General features: G+C 40.6%; 1 protein-coding gene across 2 annotated transcripts in view; it reads right to left on the bottom strand.

Moving 5' to 3' along the window:
* The window catches only part of il1rl1 (interleukin 1 receptor-like 1), a 46512-nt gene that overhangs the window by 5050 nt on the left and 18026 nt on the right, over positions 1–23436 (bottom strand). For both annotated transcript variants that reach the window (XM_039817102.1, XM_039817101.1), the window contains 4 exons: positions 16085–16150; positions 14953–15079; positions 5473–5621; positions 5136–5273 (listed from right to left, as the gene is read on the bottom strand). In XM_039817102.1, coding sequence (XP_039673036.1) covers positions 5136–5273; positions 5473–5621; positions 14953–15079; positions 16085–16150 — 480 coding nt within the window. The remainder of the gene's footprint in view (positions 1–5135; positions 5274–5472; positions 5622–14952; positions 15080–16084; positions 16151–23436) is intronic.

The following is a 23436-nucleotide window of genomic DNA, read 5'->3' as shown; positions in this document are numbered from 1 at the left end:
TAGCGAACTAGCTTCTACATACACCACTACACTAAATGATCAGGTTTGCACATGACTTACGTGTTTCATTTTTACCCCCAACACAGAACAAAGTGTTAAGTGGGGTCATGCCTGTTTGTTGTACATCAGTAAGGTTTCGGTATGTGAGGCAAAGATGAACCTTCTTTACTGTTTGGAGGCTTGCATTTTCCTATGTTAAATTGTGATATCACCAGTTAACATGGGCGTATATTTCTCTCATATGTTAACCTTTGTTAATTTAGACAAAAAGTCCAATATATAGATAGAAATCATCAACATCATTTCAGCGGTGTGTAGTGTAGTGGTGTATGTAGAGGCTAGTCTGTCAGCTTTTTTGTCCATGACATCAAAGGTTCGAATCCCAGCTAGATCTCTAGTGCGTTTTTTTTTTCGTTCATACAGTATGTGTCCTATTTGTTTGGATAATTCTTAAACGGATATGTATTATACATCAACTGGTGATGTTTTCAGTGATATCCATTATTTGGTCTCACTTGCAAACACTTTGTGAAAATGTGAACCTCTGGCACTCGAGGTGCGGAGGCAGAGCAGAACGCAGGGCAGGTACTTCTTGAATATTCACAGATTTTATGCAAATATCACCAGTTGACATGATCACCAGCTAAACTGGCACCGGTATGTTCACCGCGAGTATTGACAGTCAGGGTGACAGTGGCTCTCTGTGGTGGGTTAATGTACTGCTGCAAATTTTTTACGTTACATAAAGTAAACAAACACCAGGAAAACGCAGAACAGAGCCAGCCCCTGACCTCAGGACAGCTGCAGCTGCAATGGGGAATTCAACCCATGTTTGTTAACGTTAAGTGTTTGTTAGCTTGTTAACGTTACCAGTTAGCTAACGTTGGCCTGTTAGTTAACAGCTAACATTCAGGTATCTCTGTAAAGAGTTCAATAAGAAGATCAACACCACGCATGTCTCATGTGCAATAAAAAAAGCACTCTTTCAACTTAGCATTGCACTCCTATAACATTGTCAAAATCGATGCAGCAAAACCAAAGATCTTTGTCTTTTTTTATTTCACAATTTGTTTTTTACATCCTTCCTATCTATGCCGCAGACAGTTGAGTTGGAGATTTGGGTGTGTTGCCCCACAGTCACGTTAGCTACAAAAGAGAGCGACATGCACTCGCTTGTGGGCGCTCCTGGGCGTGCCTAGTCTACTCCTGGTTGATTGGCAACAGTAAACAGAAATTCTCCGGTGCTTCCTTCAAGCACGTCTTAAAAGTTACTTCAGAGGTATTGTTAAGTCACAAGAACGATGTTTTTGGATTTAAAAGTATTTATTTCTCGATGAAAGTAACAAAATATATGAGATAAAATGCCAAACATAACAGATATATACAGAAATACGATGTCCTGAAGCGTTTTCCGCCATCTTTAATTGGTTTCTTCGACTCAAGCCACTGACCTACGTCACGCTGCCCCTTCACTCCGATTGGCTGTCGCTTTGTCGCATCGCTCAGCATTTGCATAAAATAGACTTCTTGTCTATTTTGGCCCCGCCTTGCTCGTGGCAGCGGCGTGCTTGTCGCTGGCAAACTGCCACTCCCATTGAAAATGAATGGTAGCCTGTCGCTTTGTCTCTGTCTCTTGTAGTTAGTGTGACTGTGGGGTTAATCGCTAATGTAGCCTCGATCCACTAGCCTCAAACAGAGCAGAGTTGAGGAGCAGGCTATAGATATCTGGTAAGCTCACTTCTTTCTAACTAAATAAATAGATAAAATGCCAAACATATCAGATATATACAGAAATGCGATGTCCTGAAGCGTTTCTGCCATCTTGAATGATTTTCTTCAACTCGAGCAACCAACGTACATACGACACGCTGCCTTCACTCCAATTGGCAATCGCCTTGTCACATCGCTCAGCATCTGCACAAAATAGACTTCTTCTCTATTTTGGCCCCGCCAAGCTCGTCGCTGGCAAACGGCCACTCCCATTGAAAATGAAATTGTCGCTGTCTCTTGTACCTATTGTGACTGAGGGGTGAAGCTGACTAATTAATAGAGATGCATTGATTTCAACTTTCTAGGCCGATTCCGATTTTTCATTGAGTTTGAACTGCCGATACCGATTTTAGCCGATTCCGATTTAATATTTTCTAACCACTTTACAGCACACACAAATATTTATTTTCTATCTTTTCTTTAATAGAACATTTTACATTTTCATAGAACATTTTTTAAACAGATAATCGATAACAATATAAATTACTCCTGGTGTGGGAAATTCACACACATCTAAAGTGCAATGTTATGGAAGAACCATTTCCTTTTCACATCCAATATCCAACATATATATATATATATATATATATATATATATATATATATATATATATATATATATATATATATATATATACATAACAGTGTTGTAATGTAACGGAGTACAAATACTTCGTTACTGTACTTAAGTAGAAATTTCATGTATCTGTACTTTACTTCGCTATTTAAATTTATGTCAACTTTCACTTTTACTCCACTACATTTCCTAGATAAAATGTATACTTTTACTCCGTTATATTTCCACTAAGCATCTTCGTTACTCGTTACTAAAAAATAAAATTTGAAGAAATGTGTGTGACTGCAATAAGGGAGGTTTGGTGAATCACTGCTCCTAGATTGCATTACGCACGCTCCGCACGCCGCGCGCTCTATTTCAGCACTTGTTTGTTGCTAAGGAGGAGGACGCACAACTGAAACCGCCATGGAAGCACGAGCACCTACTGGAGGACCTCCCGTTATTGTAGACGACCAGGCTCGACATAAGCAATGGCCCGCCCGGGACCAGTAAAAACGTATGTCGGGCTGGTTGCAGCCACAGTCACTGGTGTGTGCGTTACTTCACGCAGCACATGTAGCCTACTGACTGGAAACGTTACCGAGCATTATTTACCGCCGATGGCGCAGATGAACTGACGCTACACTCGTTACTGTAAGTAGGTAGCCTACAATAAAACCTCCATGATTAAAGAGTCAATACTTATCAATAACCCACCTACCTGTTCTACAGGCAGAAACACGAAAACCATATCTCAGTCTCGCGTGTCCACTCTCGTCCACCGCGCTGTGCAAACCCAGCTCTACTCTGCAAATAGCGACTTTACAAACGAGCTAAAATGAAAGATGTTAGTTTGTAGTCTAACTGTTTGTCTTAATTTGCAACCAATCTTGAACTTTGGACAAACTCTTGTAAACGTAGCTGCTGTCTAAACGAGCCATCCTCTCCACTGGAGCGGTAAACCTATGGATGTATTTTAAGACCAAAACAAATACATGTGGCTACTTAATATACACGTGAATGACACGTTCTTCATTCTTGACGATGTTGCTGGTTGTATTATTTAACAACAGAATTGTCTTATTTCAAATTAGGCATACAGGAATAATCTGAGATCATTTTCTAGTTAAGTAGCCTATCTAGTTATCATTATGGATTTTCCATGTTTTTAGGGGTTTGCTTACTAATGTAAAAAATATAGCATTAATTTAGTAAGAAAGTGAAAATATCAAACAAGATGATGGTATTAGGTATAATTTTATTTTCTTTATTTGAAAGTCCGGCCCCTGGAGTGTCTGCTTAAAAAAATTCTGGCCCTTGGAAAAATGTAGTTGATGACCCCTGGTCTAGCTTTGCTGCTAATGGCACAACATCCAGTGGCAGTGGCTAGCTGGATTAGAACTATTTTCTAAAGCATAGGTGCAGTGTATATTTTCCTGCTTTTTTGTCCTTTTCCAATCACACCTCAGGGCCAGTAAAAATGTAGAAGGGGCCAGCAAAACTCTGATCTACTGGTGAACAGGGTAGTGGTGAAGATAACGTCATACACCTGTGTTGCAAGAAATGTTTCTGTACATTGATGTCAGCTCTAAAAATCTGCTGTTTGTTCTTTGAACTTAAGAGAATTGTGCCTGAAAAGTCCTAGAAAAGAATGTGATTTTGATTTGATGAGTGAGATTAAGAAGATATGGGAACCCTGAATATGCTTTATGCTTTATTATAAGAAAGCCACAATAAAAGTAATAACCGCTTGCTTTAAAAAAAAAAACTTTTACTTCAAATACTTAAGTACATTAAATATCAGAAAATTACTTTTGATACTTAAGTACAGTATATATCAGATACTTTAAGACTTTTACTTAAGTAATATTCTAAAAGGTAACTTTCACTTCTACCAAAGTCTTTTTCTAGTACGATACTTGTACTTTTACTCAAGTATTGCTTTCTAGTACTTTATACAACACTGTATATATATATATATATATCTCTCTCATACAAATAAAATAAATATAGCCTTGTCGTAGGCTATAAAGATATTTCTCAAAACACACGCAGGCCTGTTTGAACATCAACAGTAACGTTACCTGAAAACATAAACGTCACCGCTCATTTTACACACAGTTTAGCAACAAAACTAAACCCCCACTAACCTGGAAAGCATTTTAAACAGTAACGTGTAGGAGGAGTACAGCGTCTCTCTTTTTTTATTTATTTATTTATTTATTTTTTGTTGCAGCGGTTGCAGAGGGACGGCAGCGTTCGCTAACGTTAGCTTCTAGTCTCATCTAGGGTCTGATAAACAGTAAATTCATCAAAGTCAGTGTGCCCAACGCTATTTTCCAATAAACTGTAGCTGTCATATTTCACGGGACCCACGTGAGTGCGGTTTTCATGTTCCAGTTGTTCAGCCTCAGATGGGAGAGAGAGCGGCTGACTGTTTGCCTGAGATCAGTAGAGCAGATGCCTCTGCAGAGCCGTGTATAATTATCACTTTATGACATTTCATAAACAGCTGATTGAGCGGCGGTGCGCTGATGTTGCGCGATGTTAATCATGCGGCGCCCGAGTGCATTTGACCGGCATAAAATCGGCATATGTCAGACTGACTGGCAGGTCGCCGGTCATGGCCGGTCAATTCCGGTCACTGGCCGGTCAATCGGTGCATCTCTACTAATTAACAACTTGTACCTTGTTTGTTTAATCAATACACAAACAGAAATGTAAATGATGGTTTCAGAGGGAGTTACCTAAACTCCCTATCTTGACTTCTAAATCCTCTGATTTAAAAAAAAAAAAAAAACTTTCTTACCTTTATTGTAACTGCTTAATGGGAAGTAGGATCTGAAGAAGAGAGTGAGGTCGATAGCGAAGCACTTGACTAGCATGGCGGCCAACACAACGAAGAACAGCACACACACTGCTCCAATGACCAGTGGGATTATTGACTCTGGAAAACAAACGTGCAAATCAAAGTTTGAAGTGTGTGTGTGTGTGTGTGTGTGTGTGTGTGTGTGTGTGTGTGTGTGTGTGTGTGTGTGTGTGTGTGTGTGTGTGTGTGTGTGTGTGTGTGTGTGTGTGTGTGTGTGTGTGTGTGTGTGTGTGGCCCAAGCCTGATAGTCATACTCATCTGTGATCCCGTCACTGACCTCTCCGCCTAAGAGTTAAAGGGGCAGATGCCTTTTCGAACATGCCTTCGACGGAGCATTTAAACTCAGTTTTGAAATCTTTAGCAGACACTTTTTCGATGGTCAGGATTGCAGTGGAGAAGGTATTCATTGAAGGTTTCTCAGTGACGCTACAAAACAGTTTGGTGCATTAAAAATTAGGAGACATAAGTCATCATCATTTATTACAAAGACTGAAGTGTTAGTGTTTGGCATTAAACCAGGGAAAGAAAATACACACAATTAAAATTTAGATTTTCAATAATTTTATAGTTGCAAAAACGTTTTTAGACACACACTGGGGATAGCAATGTCAGACTGGAGCATCTTAAATATAAAGGATGTAAAGCCATTTTGAACAGACATTGAATGCTGGATATACCCAAGGGGGTAAGCTTCGCTTCAGAACTCGAACCTCCGATGGCGCCATTTTGTTGCTACAAAGGTATCACCTCCTGTTAGCATTCCACTGACCGCCTTTTTTTTTTTTTTACGTCACTTGACTGCGAATAACTTTACATCTGAAGCGTTTAAAGACTAATGTATAAAAGGCTCCATTACCTTGTACCTCACGTTATGGCTCCGTAGCAGACGTTTTTGTAAAAATACGCTAACGATTGTGTCATAACTAAGTGACTTACTGTCGCACAGTAGAGGAATTACCGTACAGTACAGGAGAAGCTCGCAGGCAGTTTCGACTTACATTAGCTGTTTAGGTGTAATTACTAATGTTAACTAGCATGTTAGTTAGCAATAATTAGCCTGTGCTTATGTTATCTCCTTACATATACCTACGCTCTCCATCTCTGTAAGATTGGGAATGATTGAGATTTCTCTTGGCACAGCTACCAGAAGACTTACAACTTTCAGACACGTTGCTCACGTCACATCTACGTTGTCTCTGTCAGTTGGAGGCTGCGCAGTAAAGGAAGAGATCACCGGAAAAGTGCTTCTAATAGCCTTCACTGGTCTCCGTCCAGAGCAACGGGGTCTATTGGTCCATTATATATATGTCAATGGATATACCAAACTAACTTTTCTTCACTTTCCTGGAGCACGAGCGGATAGCTGAACACAACATCGCAACTGTTATCTCTCTCTCTCTCTCTCTCTCTCTCTCTCTCTCTCTCTCTCTCTCTCTCTCTGCACACACCCACACACACAGTCCTGTTCTGGTGGTTGATTACAGGGATTAAAGTTCTCCGTCGCTACGACAGATTTCCATCAATTTGACTTTAGAAATGCCATATCTGAGATCGATGCAGGTCCGATGAGGAAAAAAATGTGTGTGGGGGATGTAGCCTATTATTGTTACAGTTTTTAATCAATGCTAACGTTATGTGTAAAGCGATGCACTGGGTACCCGCCGGTTCTTAAATCTTAAAGGTGCTCTAAGTGATTAGCGTTTTTTAGGCTACAACATTTTTCGTCACATACAGCTAGTGGTGCACGATATATCGGCCGCCGATATAATATCGGCTGATATGGTCATTTTTTTACACATCGGTATCGTTCCGATGTCAAAATAGGGACGATGAATAGGGCCGATGTGAATCATTCCCGTGTATTTGACGTGTGTGTGAGAATGTAGATCTAAATCTGACCTGTGGAGGGCAGTAATACGTTGAACAGCGTCTATAGGCCTACTGCCGAAATCAGAAGAAGAAGAAGCAGCAGCAGCAGCGAGTCTGGGGGCGGGGATGTTGGTTTTTGCCAGACGGAATCTGCCGGCGAAGTGGGACACTGGAAAATTTAGTAGACCACCGGCCCTCGGTGTGCGGGGGAGAGAAGAATTTTCGGAAATAAGAGGTTGCTGCTGCCTGCCGTACAGGTTAGTTTGACCAGCGGGCAGCAGCGGCGGCCGGAGAGGGCAGTGGCCGGGGCGGGCAGCAGCGACGGCCGGAGCGGGCAGCGGGCGGATCGGAGCGATCATGGGGGGACAGTCTGAGCAGTGAAACGCAAACGGGGGCTGGAGTATAGCTAACCTAGCTAGGTGGAAAGCTAACGCTAGCCAGCCACCTGTTCCATCAATGCTGCTTGCAATTGTCTGCTCATTAGACAAACTGGACTACATCCAACTTCAACGAAACTCCCATCGCGAGTTCAGACTGCTGTTTTTCTTGTTGTGGAAACATGTTGCCGGGTAAGAGTGGAGATGGGCTGTGTTAACACGGGCTTTAATTAGCTGCTTGTATCCAACGAAATGCTAACTGCTGGGGGAGTTTGTGACTAGTAAATGCCGACCATTATACATTTCATGCAAATTTACAACTGTGTTTATAATCCGCTACATTTAGCTATTGCACACACACGTAAAGTTCAGCTAACGCATACTAGCATTAGCGCTTGGTGGACTGTAAACACCGGTTTCGTATGTCGTTTTTATATATTTTAAATGTGTAACCATTAGAGCCACGTTGAAATGTTGTTTCGTGTATATGGTTGAAATGACAATAAAACACATTTGGGTTGAGTTGAACGCTGCCTCACTGTCGGTCTGTAAACGGTAGGCATGGCTTGGGAGTTGAGTCTAAGCAGCGAAGCAAGTGCATTCTGGGATTTGGTGTCCATATGAGCCAAAAACACATTTTCTGGCTTATCTCGGCCTAGAAGGCACCGATTTCTATAATTTTGAGGGTTAGGCCTAACCCTAAAGTACTTGGCAGTTACTGTACTTACAGTTCAGAAGACTGTAAAAGCCAGTGTCTGTTCAGTCCAGTTTGTTCTGGCTCCATTTTCACATTTTACCTTTTTCAATACTTTTGGCTTTGGCCATTTAAGGCCTACTACTGTACTTTAAAGTTTTGAACTGTTGTACAATGTTCACAGAATACAGTGACTCAAGTGAGTTAGGTGTTTATTGTGAATACTCATGACTGGTTGGCTTATTCATAGTGTGAATTCAGGACACACTTGTATCCTTTTTAAAAATTAATGTTTATATAAATATTTATTTTTTCTTCTGAAAATCTGATGACAATCATATTTTGCACACAGGTAAAGGTGCCCAATATCAGTGATTTCTTAAAATAAATCACAAAAGTAAAAGCAATGCGTTTTGGTAAATAGTTCTTTATTTGATTATCATAAAAATGTGTTTTCTGTACAGAGATATCGACATCGGTAAATATCGGTATCGGCCATAACAGCAATATTAATATCTGTTATCGATATCGGCCACAATTTTCACATCTGTGCATCACTACATACAGCAAACATCTCTGAACACACTGTAAAAAAACGCGGTCTCTGTAGACAGCCCAGGCTCCACAAACGGCAACAAAAACAAACTGCGGGGCAGGGGCCTGTTTCACAAAAGCAGAATATCTAAATCCAGGATAACTGATAAAGCGAGGCTTGACCTAGTCTAATCTGTGCATCCTGGCTTGGTGCGTTTCACGAAGGCCAAGCCAGGCTGAGGAGGAGCGACTAGGTTGAGCCAGGCTGAAGTAATTCAGATAGATGCGCGTCCACGGCTTTCCTCAAAAGACCGGAGGGGTCGATCACAGATTTAGTGCTGCCAAAATGGAGAATACGTATGTGTACATACTTTATACAGAGTGAGCAGCAGCTTCTTGTGGAAGTATGATGAGCGGAAACGATGATTTGTATAAAAAGAAAAGAAACACGGCCGCTGTAATGAAACAGCGAGAAAAAGCGCAGCAGACGATCACGGACCGACTGAATGCGTAAGCAGCCTAATTAACATAACTAACCACTGCTCTGAATTGAAACCGTCATAATCATACCATTCAAGGATTAGGCTACAAATCATTTTCACAAATTAGCAGTTGCTCATTAATAGCCTTGAAATTTACCATCAAGATCAATTTTCTACAACGCTAAAATATGATGCGTAAATATCTCTTTCACTCAGTTCCTCCCTCTCTTTTTTTTTTTTTTTTTTTTTTTTTTTTTTTTTTTTTTTTCTTCTCTCTCTCTCTCTCTCTCTCATGGGCTAAAATATAAATTTCCTAAGTCATATTAACTTCCACTGCTCGCTTTTAATGCAAAGTGTAGCATACAACTGTTCGTTTTTGCAAATGACAGTGACTCATTGAATGGTTTCAGTTAAGAGCAGTAGTTCATAAATTTATTTATTATTTATTTATTTTATTTTGTATAGAGGACGAGTTTCTTTCTCTACATATTAAATGCCTTGCTCCCTCATATACTGCATGGACATAGAAAATAAAGACACTGAAGAAATTGGACTAAAATCTAGAAACTATAAAGATAATTAAGTGAAAAAGTATATTCATCAGTTATTTCCCCCCAGCAAAAAAGTTCAAAAACCATCGAGTTGTCCTCTACCTGTTGTTATATGAATGTACAGTAGCCTACATCACTAGATAGTTACTGGTCCAGTGAACTAAGACTATAATTTGGGAGGATTGTACAATAAGAATATGTTCTTAAAATTGTTCAATCCTCCCAAATTATAGTCCCAGTTTACTGGACAACACAAATTGTGTGCTAAGAATTCCAAATACAATGCACATGAAAGAGGAATAAACACGATCCTTATTGTTAAAGAATAATAAAAAAATAAATTCTCAACTAAAATAATTCAAGGTGCATTGGTCAACTATAGAAATGTACAGCATTGTATATATTACCCTTAATAACAGACTTAATTTGAAACACATTTGAAATTTTATCAGCCTTTTCTAATCATCTCAAAAACTGCTATAATATATTCATCAAACTTCTAACAACAATATGAACATCAGTCTTCATACAGCAATATAACAGTAACAATGACTGTCACATGAATTATTATAAAAAATAATGGTCACAACTTTAACTAATAACTTTTCTTAAATGAACAGCAATATGCTGTATTTTAATCCAGGCTGATAATAACAATAGGGTAAAACCAGTGCTGGGTGAACAGAAAAGGTTCCAGGATTAAATAAATCCTGGCTGTTAGCCTGGTCAGGAGCAGGCTAGCTGCACAGAATAAATCTCCATGGTGATTTATGTGCCTCCGCTTTTGTGAAACCGAGTCAAGGCTAAATTGAGCCAGGATAACTGGGAAATCCCGGCTTAATCCCTTATCCTGGTTTTGTGAAACAGGCCCCAGGTTGGCAGTTTGTTTTTGTTGCCGTTTGTGGAGCCTGGGCTGTCTTCAGAGACCACGTTTTTTTTACAGTGTGTTCAGGGGACAGGCAGCTAGCGGATAGTGAGGAGATGTTTGCTGTTTGTGACAAAAAATGTTGTAGCCTAAAAAACGCATCACATCACTTAGAGCACCTTTTAAAGAAAATGGTCTTAAATTCAATATTCTAAAAATAAGGCCTTAAAAGTCTTGAATAACGTTCACAAAGTTTAACATTTAATTTACAAAAGGTCTTAAATTATGTCTTGTCCTTTCGTAGGATGAAATAAATACCATAACGTCCTAAATAAATTGTGTGTGTGTGTGTGTGTGTGTGTGTGTGTGTGTGTGTGTGTGTGTGTGTGTGTGTGTGTGTGTGTGTGTGTGTGTGTGTGTGTGACACAATTTACTCCGTGTGACTGGCAGTGTTGGGAAAGTTAACTTTCTACATGAACTAGTTAAAAGTTCAGTTCACAAATTTTAAAATGTCACTAGTTCAGTTCATTAGCCTAGAAATCTAGAAGCACCCTAGTGGCAGCAAATGTAATTTGCAGCCAGGGGGGTCTAGGCACTCTCCGTTGGCTTGCGAGCTGGAAAAACCCAAATCTGGTCAGGCCAATCACATCGTGTATAGAGTCGATGGGTGGGCTTATGGCTGCTGCCACTGGGAACAGCGGTCTTCTGGAAGACTTGGAGTTAAGCTTTTCTTTGAGAAAAGAACAAAGAACGGCACAGAAATCATTCTTAAAGGAAGATGTGTTCAGAGTTTTGCCGACCGGATACGGCAAAAGTTTAATCTATCAACTAGCTCCGCTACCTTCTTCGTTGCTCTGCCTGGTTGTAGCGCTATCCTATTGCGTGCAGAGGGAATTTGAAAGACAACCGTTTATCCCGCCCCTCGGATTGAGCTCTGTCAATGGTGAGTTCCCAGACCCAATATCTGGATGTGGGTCTGGCTAGTCAGGCTATCAGTTCATAGTTCATACTTCAAAATTTGTAACTAAGTTCACAGTTCCAAAAATGAACTAGTTCATAGTTCTTTTTTTTCCATATGTTGCTTCAGTTCAACGTGCCGTTTCAGGTTTGCTGTGGATGTGACTGAAGTGCAGATTTTCTTTTTGAAAGCCGGCTGGCAAGTTTGCACAGAATTGTAAGATTTTTCCCATTCTCACCGACAATGTCATAAAACTTGTTTAAATGATCATACGACGCCTCCTTGCTGCTTTGTCGCCTACATGCTGCTGTCACCTCCGTGCTGCTCTTTGTTTTGATGACGCATGCGGCGGTGCGACACTGGTGGCTGGTTTTGCCGGATTGGGTGTTTTTTCCGCTACATATTAAGGCCTGTTTACAGTGTGGTTTAGCCGGGTTTTTGGCCTGGAAGGCTCTAAAGAAATCTGGCACCCTATTGAACGAAGTTAAACTGAGAGAGCGTGCCTGTTGAGGGTAGATGCAGTGAGTAGCCTTGAGCAGGTATTAACACTCAGGGTGAGGCAAAGGTGATGTGAAAAAATGATGGGTTTTATTATCAATGACCCAATTAAGGCCCATGAGCAAAAATGACAATAGAAAAAATTAACAAAATTAAGGAAAGCAACTAAAAAGCACTTTCAAAAAAAGATAAAATTAAAATTGACTTGAGTCAAAACAATCAGAAGTATAAATACACAACTATTCACTAGTAGACCTCAAATCAGGTTTAACGTGGCGATCATCCAGCAGACTTGCGTCCTACTACCTTCACGTATACTCCAGCTCTGTTCCCCTGAGCAAACACATGGCCACCCTATATAGCCTGATGCCAACCCCTCAAATTGGAACATACCAACATGTAAAACTCAGGGGTGGCTCAGGTGAGTAGGCCGTAATGGCTTCATACAGCAAACATAAATATACAACAATCTAAATAGATACAACATATAATTTATACAATTGGTATTACCATTAACCACAGCCACAAGGTATCTTGTTAGCTGAAAAATATAATACACCACAAGTCATGTTTGTGACAATCTATAGCTTTTAAACAATAAACAATGATAGATGCATTTAGCTAGGCCTATCAAATAGTAAATCACCGCAGCAATAGATGTTAAAAATTTGTGCACAAAACTACGGGATTAATATAGGGAATTCGATAAATGACAGACAATATAAACCAGTATAAATAACCGGACATATAGACAGTCAAACAAACATGTACAAGCAACATTCTTCACTCAGTCTTTGAGATTAAAACAGGTAGCGCATCGCTACCGTGACGGCAGCTATGCGCCCCGTCACAGTGCCGTTCACAGACACCAGAATGAACGAGTTCACAGTAACGTTCATCAGGCAGTAATACAGTATGTTCACGTTCGCCCAAAATATGAACGAGTTCATGAACGTTAGTGTACATTGATGTTAAAATGTATACAGATTGGCAGGACGGTCTGAATGTTTTGCACGGTCTTTGTTTGTTTTGTTGGTAAATGTGAGATGTTTGAGTCACGCACGTCTCTTCTTCATATCAGAAACATGGAAATGAATTTGGAGACGTATGTGTGTTATGTCAACTTGTTCTAACTCCCGCTTGGTCAGTGGCTCTCAGAGTCACATACTGACACAAAGTCTGGCACGTGGGACTGGTGTGATTGGTTGAAGTCGCGGGAAACTCCGGTTATTGGTCAAATTAAGCTGCGGTGATTGGTCAAAATTGCGAGTCACACAGAATTCTCGGTAATTGGTTGAATTTGCGTAAATTGTTGTGATCGCGAAATCTTGGAGGGACTGTATAGTAGGCGATATGGAGAAAATCAGATATCACATTATTCTTGACCAAATACCTCTATCGATATTGCAGCGATATTCTAGGGTTGACAATTGGTGCTTTAACAAAATACCTTCACACTTAGATTTTAGATAAATAATCATAAGTGATGTGGACATAATGTCTAAGTGGGGCAAATAACAGAACAGTTACAACAGTCTAGTAAGTTCAGAAAAGTACATCACTTAACTGTAATGCAGCCTTTAAAACCATGTAAAAGACAACACCTATGTCATATTACGATATCCACAATCTAAGACGATATCTAGTCTCATATCACGATATCGATATAATATCAATATATTGCCCAGCCCTACTGTATAGTAGTACAATGTCACTCTGTCACGTAGAAGTAGTCTACACTGTAAGTCAGTAGTAGGCTATACAGTGGAGTTGCATATTAAAGTGATGGTTCGGAGTAATTTTACCCTAGGGTCTTTCTGCGGACAATACCGCGCAAACACTTTCAGCACTTTTACCTGGGGAGCATTGGGAGTTAGAAGCTAGCAGCGTTATCAGCTGAATAGCTTAGCGCGGGGGCTAATGGATCCAGTGATGTATCTCATAAATGGACCCCACTAATAATGCCCGAAATGATACCAAACGTCTACAGTAGTACAAATAGGTTATGTACTCATAAAACGATGGATTGGAAAGTTTGTAAAAGTGCCCAGAAGTTTATGAACACTTGCCTGCTCTCTTCTGCTCTCTGTTGCTGCCGCTGCTGCTACCTGCAGTTACGAGTGCTTAGGGCCGTACTGAAATATACTACACCAAAAGAGATGCAACAAAAATATTTATTAATTTAATGATTAAATAAGGTAATGTCTCCAAACTTACCTCAATTACAACTTGTCTCCTGCTAATTATACTACAGCACTTACTTAAAAAAAAAAAAAGTTAAATTAATAAATATTTTTGTTGCATCTTTTTGGTAGTGTTTTTAATTTGTAGAGGCGCTAAGCACCGCTTACTGTAGTAGCGGTAGCAGCAGCAACAGCGAAACGAAGAGCGAAGCAGGGGAAATCACTGGCTGTATTTACAAACTTCAATCTACGTTTTCTACACTAACCTTTTTGTGCTAGTGTGAAGTTTGGTATCATATTCGGGCCATTATTAGTGGGCGTTATGAGATACATCACTGGATCCATACCCCGCTAACCTATTCAGCTGATAACGCTACTCTAGCTAACTTCTCCCAATGGTCGAAAAGCTGAAAAAAGCGGTGAAGTTTGGCCGAGGTCATGTTGGCAAAGTACCCTAAGGTGAAATTACTCCGAACCATCACTTTAAGTGGTTTGGGGTCCTTCTGTAAATAATTTTGGGGTACAATTTGGTTTTTGAAGAATTCTACAAGCAGCAATACCACAGGCCAAGCAATCGGCCCGTTCCAAGCAGGCACATTTTCAACAGGCAATGTATTAGTATTACAAAAATGTGGAATAACACAAATGATAATGGCCACATTTTTGTAGTGACAATTTTTCACACTTTTCACACATGACCTTTTTCTTCTTGAATAAAGTTCAGTTCTGCTTTTGATGAGGCTTACGTTTTGGTGGTTTGATTGTATCCATTGATCGGGGGGAAGTGGATTCCATCAACCATCCAGCTAGCATTGCAGTCACTTATCTTGGTAGTCCCACAGAAAACTGAGCAGTTCAGCTTGATCCCAACGCCTGGTAACACAAGTTTTCATATCATAACTAGTTAAGTTATTCATGAATATTTCTGGGTGAGCAGGATTGTCATGCACTTAAAGATTTTCATTTTCCAAATTTGATGCATATAATCTTAAGAAAACCGTGTTTCAGTGACAATGTTTGTTGAAATACAACCAGCATGTCAAAGTGTTTGCTTTTATAGTAAAATAGGTTATCTCCACATCTTCTAAAGGAATTAGCTCAAAATTTGTTAGAAACATTCATGTTCTACAGACGATAAATCCTGCTGACTTTAGTGAAATGTCTCAACAACTACTGCATAAATTGCCGTGTAATTTGGTATAGACATTCATGTTCCTCAAAAGATGAATTGTAATGTCTCCTGAACTGTATTTTAGATTAACTGCTTGTCTTGACTTCAGTGGGGATGTCAGTCTAAAATCCTCTGTGTACAAGTAGGTGCCTTTCTGATTTTGGAATTAAGTATTTTACGAAACTCTTAATGGATCTCTATTAGGGATCGACCAATACTGGTTATTAAGGCCGATACTGCTTATTAGTAGTTTATGAAACCGATAACCGATATTTGGAAGCGATATGCATTCACAGTGAAAATGATTTTGTAATGTTACAAACTCCAACTTTCAACATAATGCACATTAAAAGAAAAGTGTTGTGGGCGGGACATTAGGTCACACTCGGTGATGAGTGAAACCGGAGCAGAGGGACAGACACTTTTTAATTTAACTTTATTGGTTATCAGGCAAATAAAACTCCAATACAGATAATCTGCAAACTGCCAAAAAACGGCCCGATAATCGGTTTATCCTTAATCTCTATTAGCATCTACCAAAGTACCTAACAATTCTTGTTTTGATTAAACAAAAATACAGCACAATTCTAACAGTTCACAGATATCTCACTGAAAAAGTAAGGTGTAAGTGGTTTAGTGAGTACCGGAATTGTTGTATTTGCAGTGTTATGACATCATTGTGGTATTATTAAGGGAAGTTTTCCTACCTTCATCAGCCAACTGCTCCTTGTTGTTCGGAGAGATGAACTTTAACCCACGGTTGGCAACTTTATCTGCAGGCAAGCAAAAAAAAAACAACAACAACGAGTCCTCCTTTCCGTTCTCTTCTTTAGGACACGTCAACGATCACATTCCAATATTACAACCCTAATCAATCGTTTTCTTACCTGATGCACACACAAAAAAATAGTCAAAACTCTTAAATTCTGTTGTCTTAACACAAGGGATCTACAAAATATTTCTAATCACTGTTTAATCTATATTGTCAGTCTATAACTCAACATACTAGATTTATCAACTGTTAATTGTGAAATGTTGCATGCACCCTGCAATAATAATAAATAAACCCCAGCGTTGGAAAACACCCTGTTTTCCAACGCTGGGGTTTATTTTATAGAGAACATTGGTGGTTTGTTGCAAAATCCACAGAGACTGCAACAACACTGTTGTAGTCAAATTTGTGCAAAAATATGACTTCCTGTTCTGTCTAAAACTTTTTAGCTGATAATTAGTCTAGCTTACTTTTAGCCTAGGTAGCTTGCTGTAACCAACCTGCACATACCTGTCAACCCTCCCTTTTCCCCCCGTGATTCTCCCTTATTTAGACTTATTTCCCTCTATCTTCCCATTTAAAAATTTTCCGTCATTATCCCGTATTTTAATACTCTTTGCTTAGTTCATTGTCATGCACCGAATGATTATTTTGGATTAGCCTAAGCAACGCAGTGTTAGCTAGCTAGCTAGTTAGCTTTACTGCTCCACTACCAACATTCTTTCATGGCTACTGTTTTAATTAACGACACATACATTCAAGTATAGCTTGCAGTCTTATATGCAACTTGTGTGAAAAGCATTAAGATATAGAGGTGTATAATCACTGTAAAACAAATCTTACCTTGACGTTGTCTTGCTTAGATACACTAGTCTCTCCAGGTTGTATGTAGACTCATGGCTTCAGAATGACGCCATTTCAACGAATAACGTGATTGGCCAAATCAATTCAACAAGGTAACGACACAAGCTTTGTTTGGATCTCACTCCGGCCAATGGTTATGATCAGCTAGCGAAATTAAATCTATTTTTATACTTTAATGTGCAACAATTGGCGTTGGAAACAATCTGTAATCTTTTTGTGAATTATTCATACAGCCACATTTTAAAAATGAGCCAGACCGCTGCTGGGTATCTATCAAATCAAAAACTAATGCGATAGACTGACTTGGCCCACTGCCTACTTGTTCACCTCCTTGTTCTGAGTTATGTTAGTGTTCTGTATAGAGAGCCGAAGTTACGCCCCTTCCGGTGGACCTCATGGGACCTTAAAGCGTCTTATATACTAGACGCAGCCCAGCTGGCTGCTCTTTCTACGGACTACAAGAAGAAGAAAAAGGTAAACAACGGCAGGACTGGCAGCACCTTTTGCTGTCAATGCTTCGATTTGATTCAATGACCTACTTCGTCGGATCAAGCCTTCCATTCACCATAAAAGAGCTCATCTTAACCAAGTAAGTTTACATGAGAGACTTGCTGTCACTGTGAGAGTCCTGACATCCGGTTGTCGGCGAACTCGTTCAGGCCTCCGGTTTCCGCTTTGTTGCGCGCCGCTGAAAAAAAAGAGCAATGCTCGACCTCGGCTCGCACGTGCTGGCAGGTTATTATGTAATTTTGACGTCACGATGGCGTGCGCTACCTTGGATGCATCTAGTGTAAAAAAAACCTTAACTCTGGAAAAAATATGAACGGTAGTGAACGGAGAGAGGCAAATTATTTTTTGATCCCGTTTGAATTGACCCTTCGCTAAGCCACGCCCGAAAACCGCCACAGGCCAATCGTGGCTTAGCAACCGTAACTAGGCACGAGAGGTCTGTCAAGCTTTCAAACGAGGGAAACACGCCAAAGCGTTGTGCAAATCCGATAACCGGTATCCTAAAAGTTTGGATAGGGTGGTGGAATTTTTTTCCCTTCCCGAAACTCAAAACCCAAGGGGAGAAATGCCGGGCAGGGATCAGGCAGTGTGGGAGGCCCTATTCACAACTAGCTAAATGTCGACAAGATTAACAAAAACACCTACGTTTGCTCCAAGGCAAGAATACGCTAATGTTAGCTAGCTAGCTAACTCAGCACAGCATTGCTTGGAAATAATGACAGTTCTTTGTTCATAATGCATATATTTGAACGTAAAATAAAAGGACGATTCCGGCACAAAATGAACCTAGGGGATAATAACAGATGTATACCCACTCGATCTCTCTCTGGGACATGTTTACATGCTAATCGAATGTGTTCGTAGCTTGAAAGAAGCTAGCACGGACCGCTGATTAGCTTACAACGCTAGCTAGCTAGTATTCGGGGCACGCTATTTATACCACTAAAAAGGCTCAAAATATCACCAGACTTCAACAGTAGTATAATGAGAGTCCCTTAATGTTAACTGAAGCATTGGGAACTGTGTAAGTGTACCAGTTTATTGAACGAAGAGCTGCGGGAGCTCCGTGAAAGGGCGAGAGAGAGAGAGAGAGCTACCGGTAGGAGTAGCTAGTAGGTAAGTACAGCCCTGTTTGATATCGGGTGATGATTCAGAAATGATGTAGGGAGACCTCAGAGATGACGACCAGTCCGAAGAGTACAAATCAAGTGCAGCTTTATTTAAACAGTGAACAAACTTTCATGACACTGGGACAACCATGAGCATACAGACACGTCTGCCCAAGGATGAACCACATGTACATCATAGTGAATACCTTTTGTTTACCAGAGAGGGGAAATCTTCAGACTGTACAAAACACTGCGTCTCTTGGGTGTTGCGACGCAACAGGTCCCATTCCATGCAACGCAGACACTCCTGTTCGGTGGCCATAGCTTCACAATGTCCGCAGGTACACCACCAGTTTCCCAAAGTACGAGGCTGTGTTGCCGCATTGACTACCGGTAGCTCTCTCTCTCTCTCTCTCTCGTAGCCCTTTCACGGAGCTCCCGCAGCTCTTCGTTCAATACACTTACAATGTTCTCAATGCTTCGGTTAACATTAAGGGACCCTCATTATGCTACCGTTGAAGTGTGGTGATATATTTGAGCCGTTTTTACTTTCCCTGTGCCCCGAGTACTAGCGTTGTAAGCTAATCAGCGGTCCGCGCTAGCTTGTTTCAAGCTACAGACACATTTGATTAGCATGAAAACATGTCCCAGAGCGATCGAGTGGGTACACATCTGTTATAAAGGTTTGTTTTGCGCCGGAATTGTCCTTTAAGATTATTAAAGGCAAGACGGAGGCTCACTTTGTTAATCGCTAAAAATATAAGCAGGAGAATGTTATCATTGCAAGTGTTCAGGCTAATGTCTTGTGTTTATTCAACAAGACTGGATAAGATGTTTTGATTTATAGTTATTAGATTATTTTCAGATTTCACTTACCCTGCTGTGCATAAACATAGCTGTTCTTCAATTTGTGTGTTTCCCATTTGAATGGTCAGCGTATGAGGCGGCTCACATTATGGCATGACCATGCTTTAGCTTCAATTTTGATGAAATTATTCTCTAATGGGTTGCATATTATGTCGTGGATATATCCCTCAAATGCATACTGCAGTCCCTTTTGTCTTGCTCTCTCAGATATTTCACCTGTTCGCCAAAAATGACTAATTATCTCCTTGGGAATGTCTGACACCGGTGCATACATACTGTAATAGACGTGCCAGGCACGAAAGCTTGTCAGGCGTAGCAACAGTAACTAAGGAGTGCGGGGCTTAGCGAAGGGTCAATTGAGCCATGGATTACAAAGTACCACTTAGTTTTGGGTGAAACCGCTCAGTGAACTACATCTCTCGTCTCCCACAATTTACGTTGCCTAGCTCGATGCTCAACTTGCTCGCTAGCTAGCTAGCTTAGCTCTGTTCCACAAAACATGTAACATTATCTTACCTGCTGTGTTTTATCCAGTAAAGTGTTTTCAGCAAAAGAACAAGCGAGATCCTCTGCTCATTTGAGTAACGTTACATCCCCGGTACGGTACACACAGACATCGTAGCTTCAGCGAGATGTCATCCATGAGACATTGAAGTGTGTAGTCTTTCTAATTACGTATTTTCACAGTCTTATACTTCAACAGTTTAACAATAATCAGAGACTTTCTTTGGTTGAAAAATGTTTTAAATTGACAAACATCATATTTGTAATCCATGGCTCAATTCAAACGGGATCAAAAAATAATTATCTCTCCATTGATTCTCGTTCATATTCTTTTCCGAATTAAAGATGAACTGAACTGGAATTTGAGTAAAGGTGATATAACAGATGTATTTTATTTCTTCTCGTTGGTACAATGATTAAAATGGCTGAATTTGTTAAAAGGGATAAAATGGTACATTGAAAGTGTTGTTGTTGTTACATGGGCGCCGCCATGTTGGAATTCCACAATCAGCTACGTCACTGGCATGGTAAGCAGCCATAGAACGTAAACAGTCTGAGGCTAACGGACATGGCTGAGGAAACGGCAACCAATATGTCTAGGGGGGGTCTTACTGCATTGCCCCTGGCTGCAGTAATGAACTGTATAGGGCTAAGGCAGCTGGGGTTACAATACATTTCCACAGGCTACCTTTGACAAGGAAACCAGTCCTCAACTCATGGCTAGCTGCCTTAAAACTGGCTAGCCCTCCAACAGCCCCTGGAATTCAAGTCTGTAGCGACCATTTTTTAGCGACAGACTATTGCGAGAGCTGTACTTTTGATACAACATGGTCACTGGTGAGGGTTAAGTCCAACAGACTGAAACCTGAGGCCATACCCTCAATTATCGACTTTTCAGACTATAGTACAGGGCAGACCGATAGACCGGCAAGAACGGCAAGTACTAACACCACCGATGCCATCTGCCGCAGAGACGGCGCTGAAACGCTCACATCTGGCAGAGGACAAAGAGGGATGTTTAGCTGTTATCCAGCATGCTAGCAAGTCTACTAGTCAAAGGGCTGGATGTAACGTTGTTGTCACATACACAAAACACGTACATATTCACTTTCACACGCAAATAAAGCCTAACGTGTAGGCTTGATAGCGTTCAACAAAACTGAGACTGACACACTGGGTATTCATTGAAATTGAGTCACAAAACCAAGCTAGATACCACACGATCCAACCTAGGGAAAGGGCTAGCAGCTAAACATTTTGGAAACACTTAAGTCAAACTCCACATGCTAGCACTCCGACCATAGATTGTATGAATAAATCCTGACTCAGACGATATCACAGATCAATAATAATGCGTTACTAGCTGCTAACTAAACCACAGCAGGTCTGTAAACAGACTCCAATGTCCCTTTCTACTCACCCTGAAGCTAGCTGATGTTCACCGCCTCAGGGCACACAGTTGATGCAGAGGGAGTTCAACTCACAGAAAAAGCTGCTACTTCCATAGTAAGAGGTATCTGTGCGGTATCCATTTGTGTAATATCCAACGACCACAAGGAAAAAATCTGCCAACTCTACACTAGCCTAAAGTAAACGGCAAAACTTGTGAATCCTCTGTGCATCTAGGGTTAACCTGGGGTGACTCTCCTACGGGCAGAACTATTTTTTCTTTTTTCAAACTTTATTTATTTTGGTTTTAACATTTTGCGTGCAGGTAACTTAACAAGCGATCCCATTGGATGAATTCGTCCAATCAGAGATGGATTCAGTTGCAGTGTCCATGCTCCGGCAGCGCCGGGCAGCGCCGGGCAGCGCCCACACACACACACACACACACACCAGTCACTTCCCCCCACACGATCCTGTACTGCAGGTGGAGCCTGAAACTGATCATCCTCCATGTGGTGGTAGTCAGACACTGCAGGCCTGTCCCTCACAGGCTCAAATGCGTAACCTATGCCATTAAAATTACTCATTTTCATGTGTATGCTGCACTGTAGTCTATATACCTTCGCAGGTCCTACCATGCCAGTGATGTCATCGAAATTATCAGTGTTTTAATACTAACAAATGTAATTTTTGTGTTGCTTAAAAAAAGCTATATTGATTTTTATTTTTATTTTTTTTATTACATTTTTTTTGTGTAATTCATTTTTATTTGTCATAACCAACACATTATCAACGCAGATTATTTCAGTTCAGTTCATCTTAAAGTGATGGTTCGGAGTAATTCACCCTAGGGTCCTTTGCACCATGACCTCGAGCCAAACACCCCCCCAGAAGCTTTTTTCACCTGGGTCTAACATTGGGAGAGTTAGCGTAGAGTAGCGTTATCAGCTGAATAGCTTAGCGCAGGGGCTAATGGACCCACGAATGTATCTCGTAAGTTACCCCATTAATAATGCCCGAAATGATACAAACGTCTACAAGTAGTACAAATAGGTTATGCACTCATAAAACGATGGATTGGAAGTTTGTAAGTACACCAAAGTTTATGTAAATAACACTTGCCTGCTGGCTTCTGCTCTCTGCTGTTGTTGTTGCTGCTGTAAGACGAGTGCTTAGGGCCGTCTACAAATTCCAACACCGAAAAGAGATGCAACAAAAATATTTAAGTAAGTGCTGTAGTATAACTAGCAGGAGACAAGTAATAATTGAGGTAAGTTTGGAGACATTACCTTATTTAATCATTAAATTAATAAATATTTTTGTTGTATCTCTTTTCGGTGTAGTAATTGTAGACGACTCGCTTCGGTGCAACTGCAGGTAGCAGCAGCAGCAGCAACAGAGAGCTGAAGAGAGCGAGGCAAGTGTTAAACTGCTGGTGTACTTACAAACTTTCCAATCCATCGTATTATGAGAGCATAAAGCTATTTGTACTACTTGTAGACGTTTTGTTTCTTTTCGGGGTTTTTGAACTTACAAGATATAAATGTGGGTCCATTAGCCCCTGCGCTAAGCTATTCAGCTGATAACGCTACTCTAGCTCACTCTCCCAATGTTCGACCCAGGTGAAAAAAGCTTCTGGGGGGGTGTTTGGCTCAAGGTCATGGTGCAAAGGACCCTAGGGTGAATAACTCCAAACCATCACTTTAAGGTCCCATGGACCAGAAGTAGAAGGGCATGACATTGGCTCTATTGACCTTTTCAATGGAATTCCATTGCTAGGCAACAGCCTGGCCCCTTGTTAACTTCCTGTCAGTTGATGCCATTCACATACACTGCAACAGGAAATCAACTTTAGAATGTTTGTTTAAAACTGTGAAATGGTCTGACTGAAGTCTTAGCATTAGCTAGTGGTATGAACAAACCGCTAGGAAACCCATGGATGATCTTGGTCTATAGTCATCAGTTAACAGGTAGCCTAAGTTAACAAGCTCCTGAACTCATTTTGATTCTTACTACCCAAACTAAAGGCTTAAAAAAACCTGAA

The sequence above is a fragment of the Perca fluviatilis genome, chromosome 12 (genome assembly GCF_010015445.1).
Source record: "Perca fluviatilis chromosome 12, GENO_Pfluv_1.0, whole genome shotgun sequence".
Taxonomy (NCBI): domain Eukaryota; kingdom Metazoa; phylum Chordata; class Actinopteri; order Perciformes; family Percidae; genus Perca; species Perca fluviatilis.
The sequence above is the reverse complement of the archived record's forward strand: the minus strand, read 5'-3'. Positions and strand labels throughout refer to the sequence as shown.